We start from the raw sequence: 22,002 nt of genomic DNA, 5'->3' as shown, positions 1-22,002 counted from the left end.
CTGTGGTGATGCTGTGGTAGTGCTGAGTGATAATGTGGTGGTGCGACAGAGGGAGAGGGAAGTGAGGGAAAGGGAGAGAGGGAAAGGGAGAGAGGGTAGAGGGAGAGAGGGAGGGGAAGAAGAAAGGGGAGGACGAGAGCGAAGGACGGAGGGGAGAGAGAGGGGAGGGAGAGAGGGAGAGAGAAAGGAGACCAGGCAGAGGGGGAGATGGGGAGAGGGAGAAAAAGGAGAGAAGGGGGAAGGTAAAGAGAGGGAGAGAGGGGGAGAGAGGAGAGAGGAGAGAGGGAAGTGAGGGAAAGGGAAAGAGGTAGATGGAGAGAGGGAGAGGGAGAGACTGAGGGGAGGGAGAGAGGGAGGACGAGAGGGAAGGAAAGAGAGGAGAGGGAGTGGAGTGAGAGAGGGAGAGAAAGAGAGGAGAGCAGGGAGAGGGAGAGGGATAGAGGAGGAGAGAGTGAGAACCATGTTATTGACTCCAGCACCATGAAATACCAGGAAGGCACGTTTGGTTTAGGAGCTTGATGCATAATAAAAAAAACAAGTTGTTAGTTACAATTTCACGTGGCTTCCACGATTTGCTGCAACAATGGCCTCTCTGGAACACATGGTCATGCAGTGATGCATCAGTTTGTTCACAAACAGTGGGATCCATCTGGACCCAGCCTCACATGGACCAGCGTCTGTTGTTGTCTCGTACCAGTGACCACACACCATAGACAGCGAATGTCGCTCTGTCAGCGGTAGGTCTTGGTTTTCTTTTCAAATTGCCAAATGCCACCTTCACAGTGTTCGGGGGGGTGAGGGGGGGAAGAGAGGTAGAGCTGGCAGGCAGTGGGCGTGGGGCACAAGATGCTTTCCCCTTTTTGCAGCTGGCCTCCCTGGCACTCCAGATAATTTCTGCGGTCCGGCCAGATTTATTGTGATTGACTGGAAGCCAACAACTTCGCCCTCACCTGCAGCCATGGTCATGTGTGTTGGGGTATGAGATCCATGTCTGGTCTGGTATCTGAGCACACACTTTAAAAGAACCAGACTGCTTATCTGGCCTGGGTGGACTTGACTCCTTGGCTGTCTCAATAGAAGCAGCCCTGACGCCAGGGGCGTAGCTTTTAGGCGGGTGGGGGGCGGGAGTGATAATGACGTAATGCCTTTGCCTGACCTCATGTATGCTAATCTTACAAAAGCAATATCCTTCCTGCAGTCTCAGATTGCTTTCTTGTGCTTCCTTCCTCACACAATGCAGGGACACTGTATACAATGGTAAATAAGTCCCATCTACTTTGCTGACTCACAAAAGCCATCTCCTATATGGCACACAACCCATTTGCAATGCTACAGTGCACCTGGGAACAGGATATAGGTTGTGCGCTGTCTGCGAAGGAGTAGAGCAGAGCACTGGGTTACCCACGTAAGGTCTCTTGCAGCACCCAGTTCCAGTATATCCAACAGAATGTTCTGCACAGAGCCTATTTAACACCAGTCAGATTACATAAAATACCCCCGCAGTGGCACCAGATATACTATATATGGTTTGAAAGTGTCCAAGCTACTGTGGATTATGGACAGAAGTCTGCACGGCCCTCGCCCGAGTCACAAGCATTACTGACCTAGACAATGTGACCAGCTGCCCTGCTGGGCCTCTAAAAGCATAACAAAGCGGGTGGTGCTACGAGCCGTTTCACAGATCTGGCTCTGATGCTCGACAGGACAATAGCGATGCATTGGAAGGCCCCTGTGTGTGGTACAGTGGAGGGGGTTGGTAGGCCGGTGGGGTAGGATGGAGGCGGCTGCCCTTCGCCCGGAGGAGGTGCACGGACTGAGGAAGCATCCCACTGCAGTTGAATGGGACAAGCTCCTCGCGAAGCTGCAGGGAATTGCGGAAAGCGATGGTGGCTCTGCAGAACGGGGAAGCCCGCCCCAGCACGATGGCTGTGTTGGGGGGCGGGGGCGTCCAATGCATGACAGAAGTTAGGGATTTCATCCTGGACATGTCATTAACACTATTCAGTGATTAGATCCCTGTAGAATGGCAAAGTGACAAAACACCAGAACTAAAAGCACAGCGAGCCCACTTAGATTGTGCCTCCGCTCCCTTCTGAGAGAATGGGACAGGCTCATGGTTGCTGTTTTATATTCATGTTTCACAGCTATTATATCATCTTCACGCAAAGGGCTACGTTGGCTTTGAACATCTATGTTAGATAATACTTTCCTGTTTTGTAATGCTCATCATGTCTGTTGTACGACAGTTGTATCAAAAACCCAATAAAGATAGTTTTAAATAAAAATGAAGCATAAACTGATATATTGCACATCAGAGGATACAGCAACAAGAGATTACAAGGAGTAAAACCAAGCACTCACATCACACCTAAATGTAAACAAGCAATGTCCTGAGCAAATGGTGGGGGCCTGAAGCAGTGGAGTGGGAGAGGTGAGGGGGGAGTCATGGGGAGATTAAGGGACAGAAGGCAAGCAGATGAAGCGACAGGGGCACGGCCTGGCAGCCGTGAAGTGCAGGCGGGGGGCAGAGCCTTTGAAGAGCCAGAGTCACGGCCTGCGGCCGTGAATAAGTGAAGTGAATAATTAGGGGAGGAGAACTGGCAGGCTGATAGGCAGAAGGCTCAGGCAAGCTTGTGCACGAGGCGTGCACTTCCCAAAATCCGCTTTTGGGGAGAGCCCTTGGCCTTAAGTAGTGGTTTAGCTGCATTAGGGCTCTTTTTCCTATTCCTGCGGAATAGGAAAGGCGAGCCCTAAAAACAGGGACATACCCAAATGACCTCAATAACCTCAAATCTGTGACAAACCTTCTGTTCCTAGCTAAGACTATGAAGAAGTGTGTCCTACTGCAACTCAACCAACACATAGAGGGTTTAAACCTCCATGTCACATTCCAATCAGGATTCAGGAAAGGCTGTAGACCAGAAAATGCCAAGCTCAATATTTCAGATAACATCCACAAATCCTTAGATGAAGGCGAATCCTGCCTGCTAATCGTACTCGGCTCATCGGCGGCCTTTGATAGAGTAAATGATCAAGCTCTACTGCAGACACTCAAGAACTGCACTGGTATCAATGGCACAGTCCTGAAATGGTTCACGTCCTTTGTACATCGTTCTCAGCAAATAAAAATCAACTGTATTCTCTCAAAGCCTGTTCCAGTTCCATAAGGTGTACCATGAGGCTCATTCCCCTCTCCTGCCCTATTTAATTTCTTCATGAAACCCCCCACAGTTATTCTAAACCAATCAGGGGTCAAATACCACATATATGCTGATGACACACAACTAACATCAGACAGAGGCAGACTTCATCTGAATGCCACACTAAAGAAGATATAAACCTGGTTAAACTCTAATCTCCTAAAGCAGGACCCCAGCAAGACTGAACTCCTACTCTTGTCCCCAAACAAGAATCCTCTACCAATCCAAGAATGGGTCAAAAACTTGGACGCACTAAACTATTTGCTTTTTCTCTTGAACTCAGTAAAGTCCTTAGGTATCACCCTGGACAAAAACACGTCAATGAAGAAACACATTAACAACTCAGCCTAAGAAGTGTTCTACACACTAAAACATCCCAGGAAAATCAAACTGTTTATCTCTGCAGAGGAACTCAAGACAGTAGTACGATCACTAGTCCTCTTGAAACTTGACTAGAGCAACGCCATCATCACTGGAACTTGGTGGTAAAGTCACCTTGCCCTCCCTAAGAGCAACTCAATGCGGCTGCCCGACTCCTCACAGGCAGTGCTTTAAATAGGAAAAAACAAGTGGAGGTACTCCTTAAAATAGAGGTGTGACAAGTGGGCGCGGCTAGGGGCAGTCATAGGGCAAGATATGATCATACATAATGACTTCTGTATCAATAGCAGCATATATCAAAACACACAAGAAACGTGTTTATGTCAACAAAACAGATTAACTCATTACACATAATGAAAGCCATGATGGCAATTTCACCTGAATGGTCGCTGCCCACCTGACTGATAGTGCAGGGTATGTCTAGAGACCCTGTCCTGTTAATCACCGTGTAATACAAGCCCTATCAAGCCCCTGGAGTTTGGGGACATTCATATGGGCGCTGCTGGAATCTTCACCAGCAACTCTGCAAAAGGTTGCTTCACGGCTCGGTTAATTAAACGGTATGATCACATCTCACCTGCATTCAAAAGCCTCAAGTGACTTTCCATTGAAAGAAGATGCACCTTCAAGACAAATTGTATCACTTACCAAGCCGTGCACACAAAGAACCGAAAATACCTAGAAGCTAATCTATTGAGAGCAGGTAGAGGTCGGGCTCTGAGAAGCACAAACTCACTTTTACTCATACCTCCAAAGCTGAAGAAGACGTTATCTTATCCCAGGCGCATTCTGTCTCAGGAAAATACTCCTAGGATTTGAACCTCACTTCTCAAGGATCTCCACTGCAACCCCTCCTTCTCTTGCTTCAAACAGGACCTCAAATCTCAACTACTTAACTACCTCAACACACTCCAAACTGAACGATGTTAACTTGCAATAAAAGGGTCCTCAATATGATCGTCTGACTCGCCCGGCCTCTAATTGGTCACTAATGCTGTTACCTTAGTGCAGGACTGTTATATACCTCTGTGAGTGTTTTGAATACTTTAATACTGTATTTTTACTCTACGTTGTCCATTCCTCCCCTTTCATGTAAAGCGCTCTGATACCTCTCGTCTAGGTAGCGCTATATAAAACTCAATAATAATAATAAGGCATTTAAATTGCTCACATAAACACACTGCATACGCAGAAATGTCACCAATTAGCAAACTGAAAAATTGTCGGCTATGTAGCACTTCTGTGAAACGTCCTCTCACTTCACACTCCCAGCATCCCGCCCCCTTGCCTCCGTGAGCCCTAACAAGTCCCCAGTTCCAGCACAATGTTAAAATAAGTCCTCGATAAAGGGCCTTTACTGGAGTAACACACCAGGCATGGACTTAAAAAGGCCTGGCAGCTATGTTTATTCCATTATACACCCAGGACTGCAAGTCCCAGAACCCAAAGTAAAAATGTGGCTTGGATCAGCTCATCAAGCACGAACCTAGGACATTTAACAGCTATGCCGTATTCAAACTGAAGGCTGTTTCTTGTATGACACGTAAAAAGACCCAGGACTACAAATTATTCTCCTCGGATTCAAAATGCAGTTGCCATCTTTGAATGTTGAGAGTTGATAGTCGTTTGGTGATTAGAAGCCCTCAAAATCACTTTCCATGGAGTAAAAAAACAAATATAATTGTTTCATGTTGAAATGTCATACTGCTAAATTTTAAGCGCTTTAAAAAAAGTGTAATTATTGCGATACACCCAAATAATTTTGTTTCGTTTACAACGGAGGTGTGCAAAAATGACTTAATCAAGCAAGGTACTGCTGGCCCAAGGACTTAATCCAGCATAATCGTGCTGATCCCCGACGCATGGAAGCGTCAATCTATGTAATGACGCTAACATAAAACGACAGTGTGATGAATTTCTCTGGAGCGAAAAGATTGTGTCCTATTTCTATGTTGAGACTTTTTAGCGTCTGAAACGTGCGCTGTGATTGGTCAGTGTCAGGCATCTCTGTGGTAAGTTTTGGTCCGGAGCGGGCAGGTTGGATCGCTGGTCTGGTGCTGAGTGGAGGCGTAAACATGTCGGCGCTGACCCCGCTAAAGAGTGACACCTACGTCGAGCTCAGTCAGTATCGGGACCAGCACTTCAGGGTAAGCAGGAGGGGCAAACAGCTGAACTGTGGTGTAGGGAGAGATGGATACGTGTTTTAGGGACGGATACTTGCTTTATTGGAGGAATGGGGTCGAAATGATGAAAAGCGCAAAAGCTAAAGGACTAGAGCCAGAGAGGTCCCCTAAGCATCTTGGGGACAAACCAACCTACACACGCCCAAGCGCCTGATTACCAGTGGGCTAGACCAATCAATGTAACATAACAGACAGTGATCCCAAGAAATAGTGCTTGCTGTAGGGTTAATAGGCCCCTCTCATTTTCTTGTTTCTACAAATGGGGTGGTTTATTTTGATATGGAGAAAAGTCTTACTAACTATCTCCACTGGATCTGCAAAGATCTTTGTGGCGCCATCATCTGTTATTTGGGCTGCATATGAGCCCCTGCAGGTCATTGTGCGATACTGGATCTTTATCATTGGAGTTGGAAAGAGGAAGAGCGAGAGAGAGAAACTTGCCAAATGCGTATTGCACATGGCTTCACCAACACAATCTCAAACCAATACAAGGTTATAGTAAACCAACACTTACTAAAACCTAAAAAAAAAACACTTATGTATTTACCGGAAACCTCATTTTCAACTGTACTGTTCACTGTCGAGGTAAGGGCAGAAACATTTTATAATTTATTGGAATCTTCCATATTACTTGAATTCAATGTTTCTTTATCTCGTTTTTTGTTTATGGAGCTTACATGATACAAAACACTAGTGGAACAATAATTCTCTTCTGTTACTGCATCCCCTGTAGGGTAAGATGAAACTGTTTTGTATGGTGATTGAATCCATTATGGGAGTACTAGGTGAGATGCACACCTCCCAAAACTCGACCTTGTCCAAGTTAAAAAGAAGTTACAAACTTCCATCCAACTTTTTATAGCATGTAGTATAGCAATAACTGCATTACATGGGACCCATTGCATGTTTTATGGATCTTGGAAGCTAGCATGGAAACATTTGGTGTGAGATGGTACCAGGACAACTGCTAATAACATGTGCGGCCGGTGTAAGACTCTACAATTACACATGGAGGCTCAATCAATCAATAAAGACATTTGTTGAGTGCACTACTCACCCGTGAGGGTCTCAAGGCGCTGGGTGAGAAGGGGTGCTGCTACTGATCAAATAACCAGGTCTTGAGGAGCCTCCTGAAGGTTAGTAGGTCCTGGGTCTGAAGTAGGAGAATGGAGAGGGTGTTCCAGGTCTTGGCGGCAAGGTGGGAGAATGATCTGCCGCCGGTGGTTGTTCTTCGGATGCGGGGGACGGTGGCAAGTGCGAGGTCGGCTGAGCGGAGCTGTTGGTTCGGGGTGTAGAAGATGAGTTGTCTGTTGAGGTATGCCGGTGTTGTGGAGCGCGTTGTGGGCGAGGAGCCTGAAGGTGATCCTCTTGTTGACGGGAAGCCAGTGCAGGTCCTTCAGGTGTGGTGTGATGTGGCCGTGGGGAGGGATGTTGAGGGTCAGGCGTGCGGAGGCGTTCTCTATGCATTGTAGTCGTTTCGGGAGTTTGGCCGGGGCTCCTGTGTAGAGGGCGTTTCGGTAGTCCAGCCTGCTGCTGACGAGGACCTGGGTGACCGTTCTGTAGATCTTGCAGAGGGTGTTGAAGCAGGAGGACCAGACGATGTTGACTTGCTTGGTCATGGCGAGTGTTGAGTCGAGGATTAATCCCAGGTTGCGTGCGTGGTCGGTGGGTGTAGGTGCTGTTCCCAGAGCGGACGGCCACCAGGAGTTGTCCTATGCTGAGGGGGGTGGATCCGAGGATGAGGACCTCTGTCTTGTCTGATTTCAGCTTCAGACGGCTGTTCTTAGTCCACACAGCGATGGCTTTCATTCCTTTGTGGAGGTTGGTTTTGGCGGTGAGGGGGAGGATCAGCTGGGTGTCGTCGGCGATGATGTTGAGGTCGTGCAGTCAGGCAACGTGGGAGAGCGGTGCCATGTAGAAGTTGAATAATGTCTGGCTGAGGGATGATCCTTGGGGTACGCCGCAGATGATCTCGGAGGCTTCTGAGCAAAAGGGGGTAGGCGGATGCTCTGGGTTCTGCCGGAGAGGAAGGTGGTGGTCTAATCCAGAGCCTTGTCTCGGATCTCTGCGTTGTGGAGGTGTGTGCGTAGGAAGGCGGCAGATCGGTCCAGGAGGATGAGGGCTTCCGTTTCGCCCTGATGTCATTGGTGGCGGCGATGAGGGCAGTCTCGGTGCTGTGGTTGCTGCGGAACCCGGACGGGGACGGGTCCAGGATGTTGTTCTCCTCGAGGTAGCGGGTCAGCTGTCTCTTGACGGTCTACTCAATGACCTTCGTGGGAAATAGGAGCAGGGAGATCGGCCGGAAGTTCTTGAGGTCCTTCGAATCTGCCTTGGGTTTCTTGAGTAAGACGTTTATCTCGGCGTGCTTCCAGCTTTCCGGGAAGGTCGCGGTCTCGAAGGAGATGTTGATGGCTTTGTGGAGATGGGGTGCAATGGTGGCGCTAGCTTTGTTGTAGATGTGGTGTGGGCATGGGTCTGACGGAGAGCCGAAGTGGATTGTGTTCATGATTTTGGTGGTGTCGTCGTCGTTTGTGATGGTCCAGGTGAGCAGGGGATTGATATGGGTGGTGGCCGCGGGTGGCTGCGTTGTCAGGTCGTTGAAGCTGTGGTGGATGTCTGTGATTTTGCGATGGGAGAAGGTGGCAAGGGTGTCGCACAGGTCTTGCGATGGTGGGATGTCGTTGGTGTTGGTGCTGGAGTGTTCCTTCATGATGTTGAAGAGCTCTTTGCTGTTGTGTGCGTTGTTGTTGAGTCTGTCCTTGAAGGAGGCCCTTTTGGCTGATCTGATGAGGTGATGGTGTCTACGGGTGGCATTCTTGTGGGCTGCGTAGCTGTTCGCGGTGCCATTTCTTCCCTAGTGTGCTGCAGGTTTGCTTGGAGGCCTGGAGGTCTGAGGTGAACCAGCTGGCTTTCTTGTTAGTGTGCCTGTTGGAGGGTTTCTTGATCGGGCGAGAGTGTCGGCGCAGTTGTCGATCCAACCCCGGAGTTTGCGGGCATCGGTGGGGTCAGCAGGTGGGCTTTGGGCGAGGGTGGCGTTTATCTGGTTTTCAGTGATTTTGCTCCAGCTGCGGCGGGGGATCTGTTGAGTGCGGTGGTGCGTGGTGCGTTTCCGGAAGGAGAAGTGGATGCAGCGATGGTCTGTCCAGTGGAGTTGGGTGGTGTGGCTGAAGGTGACGGGCTTGCGGAGAAGATAGGATCAAGCGTGTGGCCAGCGGAGTGGGTGGGCATTGTGACAAGCTGTGTAAGTCAGAGGTTGGCGAGGTTTTCAATCATGGTGGTGGAATTGGTCGTTGTTGTTCTCTAGGTGGAAGTTCAGGTCCCCAAGGAGGATATAGTCTGTGGAGGAAAGGGTGTGCGTGCCGACTAAGTCGGCAATGGAGTCGTTGAACTTGGTCTGGGGGTCTGTAGACGAGGGTTCCTCTGCGGGTGGTGTTGGGATCAGTGTGGATCTGGAACTGCAGGTGTTCGGCGGTGCTGAGGGTGTCGTCGGTGCTGGACAAGACCTTGAGGGTGTTCTTGTGGATGATGGCGAATCCCCCTCCTATTCTGTTGGTGCGGTCCCTGCGGGAGATCTTGTAGCCGTCTGGGATGGCAATGGTGAGGTTTGGTGCCGAGGAGGCGTTCACCCAGGTCTCTGTCAGTAAGGCGACATCCGGGTAGGATTTGTCGAGCAGGTCCCAGAATTCGACGGCGTGTTTGCGTGCGGAGCGGGTTTTCAGTAGTATGCATCTGAGGGGGTTGCGTCCTGTTTCGGTGGGCGGCTCGGATGCTCGGAGGCTGGTGAAGCTGCAGTTTCGGCAGGAGAAGGGATTTTTGGTGGGCTTCAGGGTGGCGAGGAAGCAAGTGTGCAGTCCGGTGTTGAGTGCCTGGAGGGTGCTGGTGTCGTAGCGGCGTTTGCGGGGGCCAGGGAGTCTGGCGCTGGGCGCGGTCCAGGCGCAGACTGGCCTTGGTCACGGCCGCACAGCGGCTGCCAAATAGTGGGAGGGAGGAGCAGCTGGGAGGCAGGAGTGGGTCCGCGAATGGGCAAGCAGGGGGTTGGGGCCGCAGGGGAGGCAGCGGCGGGAAAAACGGGAGGGAGAGCGGGTGGGGGGGATTCAGAAGGCAAAGGGAGCAGAAACAGTATAACAGTGCAAAAAAGGAATAAAACACGAAATACAACAAAACATAACACAGGGACAGAAGCACAATTTTAGCAGTGCTGGCAGAGAGAAGGGGGCTGATCGAGGGTAGATAGCTTCTGCCTCGAACCTACAAGCAAGCGGCAGCAGCGGGCTCAGGGGCGGCGATACACAGGTGGTGCTGTGCGGCGTGGTGAGCGACCTGCCTGAGGCTGCAGTATACTAAAAAGTGTTGGATGGAATGCTTGAATCACTCTCTCAGCTACGGGCAATTACTCGGTCTACATCTCAGACCATAGTTATTTTGCACCCCATGCCACCTCAGTTTGGACCCAGCAATATGCAGTTCAGTTGTTTTTTTAATCTGCAAAACCTTTTATTGAATTCACTTTGGGTAACATAGGTATTGGTGGCAAGAAACTGGGTCTGTCTACACACGGGCCGATATACATTTGGGTCAGTGGATCCTAAAACCATATTGCTGCACACCCATAATGTACCCCAGTACACAACTGTAACAAAACGAAAACAGCACCACACCATAGCCCTCCATCGCCTGGTTGTCTGCTCAGGCCAGTCTATGACATACTTATTCTCACTCAACTCGTCTCACTTCCAGAGAGTTGGAGAATTTTCATCCAGTTGCGTTCTCCCAGAAACAAAACACTCACATATGACATACTTGTTACCACCTGCCTGATGTACCTCTCCTCCCGCTCCCTAGCAATTCTTCCCCATATCATATACCAAACACAGATTTCAGCCTCCACTGACCACTGTGGTACGGTGCAATGCTCAAAATATATCCCTCAGTATGCAGCCCAATCTTCCCAAGTACGTTAATACTTCTTGTCTTAACCCTGCTCCAATGGGAATAGTCTAGCCCCGACTTCAGGCTGGATCCTCCATAAACAATGCAGCACCAGTATGCCCTTTTTAGGTTTCGCCTAAGTGAAAGCTGCGCACTGCGCATCTTTTCGCACAGGCGAAAACCTAATGAGAATAACTCTGGCTTGGGAATCCGCCCTCTGTTCCATTGGCTAGCTCCATAAATGGAGGCTAGCCATTGGAACAGAGATCTGTCCGTCATGGCCGGACCAGATTTGTGGGCGTTCTTGCGATTTCTTCCCTCTCCACCTTTTTCTGATCGTCATTGCGGCGGTGGGCGGTTCCTATTTTTTTGGGGGGGGGGGGGGGGGGGGAAGGTTTGTTTTGGTCATTGCAGGCCGACCGCCGCCGGAAGAAGTCCAGGTGAGTGCTTTTTCTTGCCGTTTGCCGTTCCCGCCCCCCCTCCCACTGTCCGTGCCTTCCCCCACCTGTCCCGCTGTCCGTGCCTTTCCCGCCCCCCTCCCGCTGTCTGTGCCTTTCCCGCCCCCCTCCCGCTGTCTGTGCCTTTCCCGCCCCCCTCCCGCTGTCTGTGCCTTTCCCTCCCCCCCTCCCGCTGTCTGTGCCTTTCCCTCCCCCCCCTCCCGCTGTCTGTGCCTTTCCCTCCCCCCCCCTCCCGCTGTCTGTGCCTTTCCCTCCCCCCCCTCCCGCTGTCTGTGCCTTTCCCTCCCCCCCTCCCGCTGTCTGTGCCTTTCCCTCCCCCCCCTCCCGCTGTCTGTGCCTTTCCCTCCCCCCCCTCCCGCTGTCTGTGCCTTTCCCTCCCCCCCCCTCCCGCTGTCTGTGCCTTTCCCTCCCCCCCCTCCCGCTGTCTGTGCCTTTCCCTCCCCCCCCTCCCGCTGTCTGTGCCTTTCCCTCCCCCCCCCTCCCGCTGTCTGTGCCTTTCCCTCCCCCACCCTCCCGCTGTCTGTGCCTTTCCCTCCCCCCCCCTCCCGCTGTCTGTGCCTTTCCCGCCCCCCTCCCGCTGTCTGTGCCTTTCCCGCCCCCCTCCCGCTGTCTGTGCCTTTCCCGCCCCCCTCCCGCTGTCTGTGCCTTTCCCGCCCCCCCTCCCGCTGTCTGTGCCTTTCCCGCACCCCCCCTCCCGCTGTCCGTGCCATTCCTTGCTCTCCTAGGTGCTGGTCAGATGGTTTTGCTTACATGGATCCCAAACTGTCGAAATGGCTGCCACTCTCTCTACAGAATCTCCCCTTCCTGGTCTGCTGAGTCCGCTCTGCTAGCACAGTGTGCTACTCTGTATTGTAATGTATAAGACCTTTTTCTAACATGTGCTCTGCATAAATCCTGCATAATGTTGTTATTAAAGGAACCGCTAATTTGTTTAGATTGCACATTTTGACCGTTCTCCTCGCCCATGGCTGAGTAAAACAGAAGAGTAGAAGAGATTTAAAACCTGTATTGTTCCAGCAATAAACTTGGAAAAACGCATTGGTAGATTAGGGTAATTTGCTAAAAGTTTATGCATGTCTCTTAATTAACAATTATTTGGTGCTTGAAAAGCAGCATATTGCAAAACCTTTCCACGGTTGCCAGCAAGTGGGTTTGGTTAGTGTGCCTCTAAAGAGCAGCAGAGGAGAAACTGACTGGGCTACCATGGGAACAGATCATAAGATTTAAATAGTCATCTGCGCTCATCAAGATTTCCAGTGGAGTCGGTTGCGCGGGCCATACTGCAGCTCCTCACTTACGCAACACCCCGCTCCAAATGGATGTGGCTGCCAGTTATTCACTACCTGAAAGCAAGACACTGAAGTTTGGATCGAAGGTTGGGCTTGTATCTTGTGCTTTCAAAAAGGGGTTCACCCTATGTTTTCCTTTCAACATGTTTACCTAAAATGCATTTGCAAAACGTGTTTTGTATTTCCTTACTTAGCTCAGAATTTTTCTTTGGTGTATGTGCGCGAAAGCCATCAGACATACATTTTTTCGTGACAGAGGACTGTGAGTGCTATTCCATTGATTTGGCCTGATCGAGCGCAGGCTCACCTGCTCGGGATTTTACCATACTCAACCTGGGCCCATAAACACATACTGCTAATGGCAATGTAATGACAATGCCATTTATTTATCCGTTTTCAAAACTAATACATAAATACAAATTTTGTCATTTACAATGCCAATAGCTCAAACTTTCCTAAGGTGAAACTATTGCATTGTAAATGGTTGTTAGGGCTAGTCGGCCTGGTATAGATTGGTTCCAGTAGCACAGCAGTGCACGGGTATATCTACGGTACATCTGGGTATACCTGCGCTACATCTGGGCATATCTGCCTTACTTAGGGTGTCACACTAAAGTTTACAAAAAAGTGATGGGCAGAATGCTTCAATTAATCTTATCCATTGGTATTAATTACTCAGGGTTGCATTCCAGTCTTTTTGCACACCACGCCACCTCTGTGTGAACTAAGCCATATACAATACAGTCTTTAATGTGGATTGCTGTAATTACTTGATGACATTGTTTATTTCCCTTTGTTTACTAGGGTAACCGATATGATCAGGAGAGGCTACTGAAACACAGCAGCACTCTGTATGTAGGGAATCTTTCCTTCTACACAACAGAAGAACAAATTTATGAGCTCTTCAGCAAAAGCGGGGATGTCAAGAAGATAGTCATGGGATTGGACAAAATTAAGAAAACCGCATGTGGCTTCTGTTTTGTAGAGTATCCTTTATCTATATTGTATGGTGGTTTCAGTAGTTTATACCACACTCTTTTAAATCTCAGTGATTGTGAGCCGAATATCTTTTTCATAATGCTGGAGGGATACATGCAACCTGCAGTTAATATATGAATCCCAGTGGAATGATTCAGCTTTTCATGTTTTGCATGTTCACAAATCGGACAATACTGCTTTATCCTGCTATTCGACTTTGAAAGTGTTACTCCTACCATGGTTAAATCATGTTGGTCAATATGATTTTTCTGTGGCTAGGTATGTTTGGGGGGGGGGGGGGGGGTCTCTTCAGAGCATAGGGTGCAAAATATTATGAGTGATCAATGACTTTAAAACCCTTCATCAGACCACAGTGGCTGTGCTTTCCTTGATTGGAGTAGTTTGTTACATAATTGTAGCTTTCCACTTCCATATCTGCCCAACCACGTCAGACTACCATAAACCCCCTTTCTTACTTTTTCAGTAAACTATGTGAAAGAGGCACACGCTAATACTTTATTTCTGGTTGTGGGCAGACGCCAAAAACATATCGCAAAAGCTTCAGCCTACCTTGATCAGTACGGATACAGCATTTTGACCACATGCCCTGATTTTAAGCTCTTTAATCCGAGGCTTGTTTTTGTTACCCTAAACCTGCATAGGCTACGGTGCATTTAATCCAGAAAATTGATGGCACATATTTGGCAGTTTTGTGTGCCTGGAAAGATGATTTCTACTCCAGTTAGAAGCCTGACGTAGAAGTTGTGTGGCCTCCTCTCAAACGGTCCTAGATTTTGGCCCCAGTGACCTTGTGAGCAATTGGGTCCTACCCAGATACTACCATGGTTGAAACCCTTTAAATAATTATCACTTAATTATCTTTATTAGATAACAAAATAAATGTTGATACACTTCACACTAACCCTCCAGATCCTTAGTATATTGAGGAACTAAGACTTATAAAACTTTGATGCAAAGCAATAAACGTTGAGGCAAAAACTAAGTGTGGTGATAAAAGAAGCAAGACGAGCACACATTACATTTGATGCAAAATGCATCAATAATGCACATAACGGAGTAGTCCTTACCATCGTTGATGAACTGTTCAGTCCCTCCACGAGAGTGACGATTATTCAGCCATTCTTAGTAATGTAAATCTTCGGGGTATTTTGTCATATACAAAAACAATTTAAACATTATTCAACATAAATTTGATTTTTACTAAAGTAGTACACTTTTGACCAAAACACTCCACTAATAGCAACCCTTTCTGTGTTCAGATCTGCCACTTCCCTGGAGACCAAGGCAAATATTTTGGCCACAAAACTGGGTTCTGCTCTCGATCCTAATCCTTCCCAGGTATTGTATTTGGTATGCAAGATTATAACCCCTAGGTTTACTGAGATCCATTCTTCTTTCAGATGAAGCAAGCTCTTGTATATAAAAAGAGTAGATCTCACAATATGGATTAACACCCTATATATTTAGTTCTGTTTATGGCAAAGTGCTGGAAGATGTAGCCCCTACGCAATGTTCTGTTTATTAATGAACACCCAGTTTTAGGGCTAGATAAAGCTTGGTTCTCTCCATCCCACAACACTTAAGTAGCCTCATTAGCAGTTATTGACAACTTGTGTATGACGAATGATCAAAGAGGATTTTTCAAGTAATGATCAAAGAGGATTTTTCGAGATCACACTGCTATATCTTTTCACTGTCTTTAACACAGTGTGTCATGCAATACTGATTTCGAGATTGTCTCCTCCTAACTCAAAATATTGAATGTTTTTCCTGGTAGTCTTTAGGCAACCCCGCTCTCCTTTAATGTTGAAAACAAACGGAAAAGCTTTAGTTTTTTAAAATCATTTTAGATGGAGTTGGATCAGTATATCCATGGCTTAGATGCCTTTCTATAAGGTAATTACATGCTCAAGAAAACTTGGAACTAAAATGAATATAATAATGACCTTATGCATACAAGTTCCTTCATCGCAATTTTGTGCAGATGACGCATACAAATATAAATAAATTGGAAGATATAGAAACAATCAGTGTGGCAAAACCTACTAAAAGCCTGTAGATTGATTGCCATCTTGCATGCATTGAAATGCCCCACAAAAAATATAAACTCATGCTGATTAGATCAGTTGATGTGCCATCACCACATCATATATTATTAACATTTCCACTCGCCGACTGCTTTCCTCTAACTGCACAAATAATTGACAAATCTGCTGATTTGTTGAAGCTATAGATCTTTTCCACAGACACGCTTTCTCTCCAAAGGAGAACATATGCATGGGCTTGTTGTTTTGCACAGCTCCAGGAAATGCGCTTTCGTTTTCATTCCATGAGGAAGTTAGAAAATTCTGATCCTCCAGCCCATTTTTATTGGTATGTGGGTGCCAACAAAAATTCTTGGACGTGAATTATTTGTTTTAAGTATTGGCTACAAATAACTTCTAGTTAAACTAAACATTGTTACACTGTTGTAGAAAGCAGTTTGCTAATCAAAAATGCCCATTTTATTTTTGTAAATTTATGCTTTGTGGTCCATATGCTTGCACTAACTTTGGGATCCGCGGTGTGAAAATGTTCAATTTGTCTATAGTTGGATGGGATTGATGTCTAACTAAGCCCAATCTTCTTTTGATAAGACAGTCTGATGCTTTGCACGTGTTTGTTTTCATATGTACCATAACCCCTGTTTTGTTGATGACTCGTACACTGTTTATTGCTCATATTCTGATTATAATTGGGGCACTTCACGTGGACTGTTTTCTATGTGACTCTTTAACACTCTTGCAAGATATTATTTAAGAAATGATGCAGAAAACTGTATGAGGTATATTAACAGTACAAGGCTGGATGATCGAATTATCAGAACTGACTGGGATGCAGGCTTCAAAGAAGGTAGACAGTTTGGCCGTGGAAGATCTGGCGGCCAGGTAAGTAAATTAAAGAATCTTATTTTTTTTCTTTGTTTAAATGAGATGTAAGCCTGTATTAACCCCTTCCGTGCGGCCGCGATTTTTCCCTTGTGCGGCCGCCGGACGAACACGGGCGGGCCATGACGAACCCCAGCCGTCATCAGCACACAAGCACCGTAGTGCATGACGGCTGGGGTTCGTCACCAGCATGGAAGGGGTTAAAATAATTATATGCATTGTTCGTGCCTACTGGTGTGATGATTGTTCCACCCAAAATGTGATGAACTGTGGCTATTCATTGTGGCGTTGCATAGAACATGTTGTTGAATTGGTTTGTGTTAAATGGAATACCCTTTTTTTTGTTTTTTTTTTTCTGAACAAAATTTATTGTTGTTTTGAGTAAGATTGCATGACATTCACAGTACTCCGAACACCGGAGGGGCTGTGAGTATAAGATCAAAATGCAGAGAATAGCAATCAATACAGTAATTAAGATAAAACATTATTATAGAACATCACCCACCCCCCATGCCCCGTAAGAACTACCCCCACCCGGGTCCCACCCTAGCCCCGTTCACGATGTCCACACAGGTCCAAGCAAAACAGTCTTTATGAAATTGGTGATGCACTCTTCCCTCGCCCCTTTTCTCAAAACAGTTGTTCACCAGCTAAATCTCGCTGTATCGGCGGCTCCAGCCGCAACTCCCTGTACTCCGCCCATCTCTTCCATATTTTGTAGTGCTTTCTGGGGCAGCCTCGGGCCTCAAACACTGGACGTTCCAATCCCATATAGTAATCCAATCCCTGTTTCCACACCTCTATTGGGGGAGCCCTAGGGTCCTTCCAGACGCGGGCCACGTCCCTCTTGGCTACCGTCAGGCCCAGAAGTAGTAAGTGTGGTTTGTAGACGTTACCACCCACTTGTTCCAAGACATGAAGAAGGCCCAGCTGCGATGTACGGGGGAGCTTCCAGCCCAACACCTCATCCAAACAATCCCATACACGCGTCCAGTATCTCTCCAATGCCCCACAGGACCATACCGTATGTAGGAAGGTGCCCACCTCCCGGCCACATCTCAGACAGTCGCCGGAGGCAATCAAACCGGCCCGCCGCAATCTCTCTCTCTCGTATAGTAAGCTCTGTGTAGGTATTTAAATTGGATGAAGCACAATCGTACAGCGATGGCCGCCTCCCTCTGAGCTGTAAGAGCCTCCCTCCAACCCTCTTCATCTAGTTCTCCTACGTCTCTCTCCCAGGTGGTTCGCAGGTTGTCCAGAGAGGGGGAGCAATGAATAACCAGTGACTGGTAAATGCGGGATATTTTCTTTTCCACCAGTTCCCCCATGAATAGCTTAGCTTCCAGTGGACTGAATCCCGGTAGGGAGTCTAGTCCCTCCAGGGCAGGGGAAATGGCATGTCGGAACTGCAAGTATTTGAAAAATTGAGTATGGGGCATGTCATATTCGTCCCTCAGTTCCTGGACGATTTAAGGGTCGTGCCCTTCGTGACATGTCCCAGTGCCGTGGAATACCTTTTCTTGAGTAGATAAATGGAATGAGTTTTAAAAGGGGAGGATTTAACGGGTGCAAACTAGGTTTTGGGGAAGGGGATGTCTATTTATTTACAGCACTTTTAAACGAAACTGCTGTGTGATTCTGCAAGCTACCAACTGGGTATAGCCACTGTAAATAGCCAAGCACAAAGACTTTGTTTCAGAGCTGTTTTTGAAGTTTACCAAGTTATGTTTTTTGATGCTGGTAGGGAATTCAAAGGACATTTGCAGGACGCTGCGGGCAGAGCTTTCTTTGTCCGACAGATTCCAGATTGCAGTACGAAGTAAATGTCCATTCCTTTGAAGTAATGGCTGTAATGCCAAGTCCAGTTCCTCACAAAAGCAGTGCCAGTATACCTATCTAGAACTTCTAAATTTGATGTTCTGAATGACCATATAGGAGTACTGGGGAAGGTTCGCACTACAGATGGCAATACATTAGTTTTGAGGTGCTGTCGCAATTATAACACTTTATAGAAGATTTACTTTGATCAATTGCCATCATCCAGCTGCAAAGTTTTAATTGCGTGGATATCAAATTCTACTTAACTAAGATTGTTGATAAGGACCTCCCTAATATATGGAGCTCATATGTCTTCAAGATGGTGCTAAAGAGATTTCTATTGGTAAAAATGTTCGAATATTTCACAGTTTCCAATGGAGCAGGACACAGCCCATATTTTCAGGCGAATATGTGGATGGCCGCATACCTTCACTTAAACATTTTTTTATTTATGATTAACACTTCCACCCAAAACCAAAATTCAATTTTTCTGGCCATTAGCTGTCCTTTTTATGGTTCCTTTCAAGCCACAATTTTCCCTTACATCGAGATATGTCCATCTTAAAGCATGCTCCAGTGTTTCATTCACTCTAGTTATAGCTGGAAGCTTATACTATGTTTTTGCTGTACCACACATAGTAGTTAACAAAATTTACCTTCAGTTTGTTGCCAAGATCCCCTGGTTAATGACTGGATAAAGCAATGTCCAGATATGGGGAACATACTGCAGCATTAGAATAGTATTTTCTGATCCATTTCAGCAAAGCGATCACATAACACCTAGCGAAAGCTGAACTTTTTCTGCTAATACATTCCTGTATTAAACACACCCCTAGTGCAATTAGTTGCGTGTTTGTGGTGGGATCATTGATTAGATGTTTCTGGTCGTAGTGGTACATAACGGTAGCAGTGGTCCTCTGCTTGTTCAAAGAGGTCTGTCTAGTCATGGTTTTGCCTCCTACACGCCTCTAGTGTGTGACCACCTGCCGTACGCCTGTTATTCATGTCCCATAACTCAGTGTTTAAAATCTCCCTCTAATCCTGCTAGTTTACCATGTTACTGGGAAGGTGGGCAGGCCATGGTACTGTGGTGACCTCAGCATCACTGGAGGAAAGTACACACTCTTGGTGGCTTATTTTAGGTATGGTGATTAGGTGGGTAGCCTCCACCCAACTGTGACACGATTTGTCTGGACACTGTGGCCCAAGCCCTTCTTAAAACACTCTTATATTGCATCTCTTAAAACCACAGAAAATAATTATTTCTGGTGGCACTCCCTCTTTGACTGCAATACAAAAGCTGAATGGTGCGTCCAGTGTTACTATATTTTTGTTTTGCTATAGTATTTGGTACCTAGCATATTTTCCCACTTTTTAGTTTTTGTAATTTGCTCATACAATCTTTCTGTTAAATCGTTTGTATTTGTTTTTGTAGGTCCGAGATGAATATCGGCAAGATTATGATGCTGGAAGAGGCGGTTATGGAAAAATAGTCCAACCTTTGTGACTATGACGTGTAGCACATTCAGAACTAAAGTTTATTAGGTTCCTAAACAGAATTTTTTTTATTCAATTGTTCGAACTGTGAGACATAGAATCTTATTGCTCTCAATTTTTAAAGGCAATGAAAGACTAGAATCTGCAAGAAAAGAAGAAATGTTACTATTGCCAGTAGCTAACAAACTGGGGAGGGGACAGGAATACGATGTTTTACTTCGATTTGTAATCCTACATCTAGTTGTTCTGCAACAAAGGCATGCTTTGAGGTATGTGTGTATGGTAGACATGTATGTGCAATGTTTTGTTTGGCACTAACCGGCTTTGTATTTTTGAAACCTGTTTGTGCACCTTTTCTGGAAATAAAATCCCAGATAAATAATGGTGTTTTATTTTTGTAATGAATCTTGATATTTACTTCATATGACTTTGTGGCAGTATGGCGAAAAGCAGATTCTGCTGATCAGATGTCTTCATTTTAACCTAATTACCCTCAAAATAATTTAAAGTTAATTATCAAATTCTGATGTATTGCAACTGAAATAGCTGAAACTCTAGTGTACAGCTTACTTTTCAACCCTTAACTTGGAGACCCTGGTTTGACCCGCATCTGTCCTTCGCTAATGGATGAAAAGAGTTCCATCACTTACAAAAATATATTTCTTTATTGAATTTTGAAAGCAGTATATACATCACATTCTCTTTCGGCTATAAAAAGGAAATGCAAACCACCATACAACACATCTAAGCAACCTTTTCAATAACATCTAGTATTGTTCTTTTAAACTTTAACATCTTGTTTAATTTACTTTCCTCATGCATAGGTATAATTTAACTTTTTATTCCAACGGTCCATCAGTTTTTCGGCTTGTAATTCATTTACAATTCCTTGTCCTCTTCCTTTCTCCTGATAGTCTTTCATGTAATGGATGGGTTGAATCCCCACTTTTCCCTGGTTGAGTTTGTGCTTACCTAGTCAACCCTTTTGACCTGTATGACCTATCCTAGTTGGTAAATTACCTGTTGAAATGTGGCCTCTTCATACATTTCCTGTACCTACATTTGTATATCTATACTTCCTGTAGTCTGAGTAAGCATAATATAGCCAGTGCAATTGCAAACCCCCTTGTCATATGGAGTGTGACTTGTCCTATTCTTTTTTTTTTTTGGTCCATGCAAATACTGACGTTTTGTTGCACTTGCATGGTAAGTTAGAGGCAGATGGTGTGAATACATTGCTGTGTATGGTTTCATAAAAGGCTTGGCCTCCACTTTTGTGATGGTGCATGCCACTTTAAATTGAGCTTAGGTTAGCTGGGTGTACAGCTGCCAGCAATTTGAGGACCTGGATAGGGCATGCAATATCGATGTCTACCCCTCTGTTTCTTTTACTGTGATGGTTCTGAAACTGCTTTCTACAAATGTGCATTTGTTAGAATTGGGCGATGAGGCATTATATCACAGAAGGAGTTTGCATGCTACCTCTGTGGCTGCTGGAAAATGCATGGGTAAGGAACTGGACACTGCCATGTTTACTGATTGCAAGGCTAATCTCGAGGATTAAAATCCTTGCCCGGTCAATCTGACAGACTTCTAGCTTCAAATTCCTTACCTTTGAATTTCCCAGGTGTCAGACTGGATCCAGAAGATTTTTTTTCTTGAACAGTACCCCTGGGTGCTCATGGCGGCCTGGCATGTGACTCCTCAAAAATAGAGGTCTGGCTGAGAGAAAGGTCCCAGGAGTGTTTGCGGAGCCTGACGTTTTTTGTCCCACTCAAAGTCCTCAACATTCAGGTAAGAGGCACAAGAGGAAGATAAAGAGGTCTTCGACTTCTCCTTGTCCCATCAGCTGACGAGACGAGGAAGTGTTTGCATTCGAGGCTTGACTCTTCGGTAGAGCCAAGAGCACCCACCCACCAGATTAAAGCATTTTATGAGGCCTTGTGCTTCCTATTTGGGCGGCCCGACCCCTCTGGCATGCCTTTGGGCCCTGCGTAGTCGGAGGAGGTCTCATCTGGTTCTGCGGCTCTGGCGGTCCCCAATGGATTCATTCCTGGATCTGGACTGGCGCTGGTCCTACTTTCTCGACCCTCCTCTTTGGCGACGTCATCCCAATCCTGATCCCTGCCACACCTGGAGGGGCGTTGCCTGATGCTGGCAGGAACGTTTGATGCATAGATTGAAGCCTGAGTCCTCTTCCCTTGGTTTAGGCCTAGAGGAGGGATGGGAGGGGTCGCTGGACTGTGAAGACTACCAGCCATATGAAGAAAACCCTAATATGGACTGGTGTGAGTGGAGCCAGTGGACTGGATACTACTTGT

At 46.6% G+C, this 22,002-nt stretch overlaps 1 protein-coding gene across 1 annotated transcript; it reads left to right on the top strand.

Moving 5' to 3' along the window:
* The first annotated feature begins 5,503 nt into the window (after window positions 1-5,503).
* Window positions 5,504-20,063, top strand: NCBP2 (nuclear cap binding protein subunit 2). The gene is made up of 4 exons (XM_086944243.1): window positions 5,504-5,728; window positions 13,245-13,426; window positions 16,228-16,366; window positions 19,620-20,063. Exons 1-4 carry the CDS (start codon window positions 5,657-5,659, stop codon window positions 19,689-19,691), a joined length of 465 nt encoding a protein of 154 aa, XP_086800369.1. The 5' UTR covers window positions 5,504-5,656; the 3' UTR covers window positions 19,692-20,063.
* Window positions 20,064-22,002: the final 1,939 nt, after the last annotated feature.

The sequence above is a fragment of the Lissotriton vulgaris genome, chromosome 11 (assembly GCF_964263255.1).
Source record: "Lissotriton vulgaris chromosome 11, aLisVul1.2, whole genome shotgun sequence".
In the NCBI taxonomy this organism is placed as follows: domain Eukaryota; kingdom Metazoa; phylum Chordata; class Amphibia; order Caudata; family Salamandridae; genus Lissotriton; species Lissotriton vulgaris.
Note: the sequence above shows the minus strand (reverse complement) of the source record. Positions and strands in the feature narration are given on the sequence as shown.

What these genes read in the sequence shown, in the direction of transcription:
- NCBP2 (XM_086944243.1), top strand. Translation starts at nt 5,657, where the DNA reads ATGTCGGCGCTGACCCCGCTAAAGAGTGACACCTACGTCGAGCTCAGT. An exon ending in ATCGGGACCAGCACTTCAGG is followed by an intron (nt 5,729 to 13,244) that starts GTAAGCAGGAGG and finishes TTTGTTTACTAG; the next exon opens with GGTAACCGATATGATCAGGA. An exon ending in TGTGGCTTCTGTTTTGTAGA is followed by an intron (nt 13,427 to 16,227) that starts GTATCCTTTATC and finishes CACTCTTGCAAG; the next exon opens with ATATTATTTAAGAAATGATG.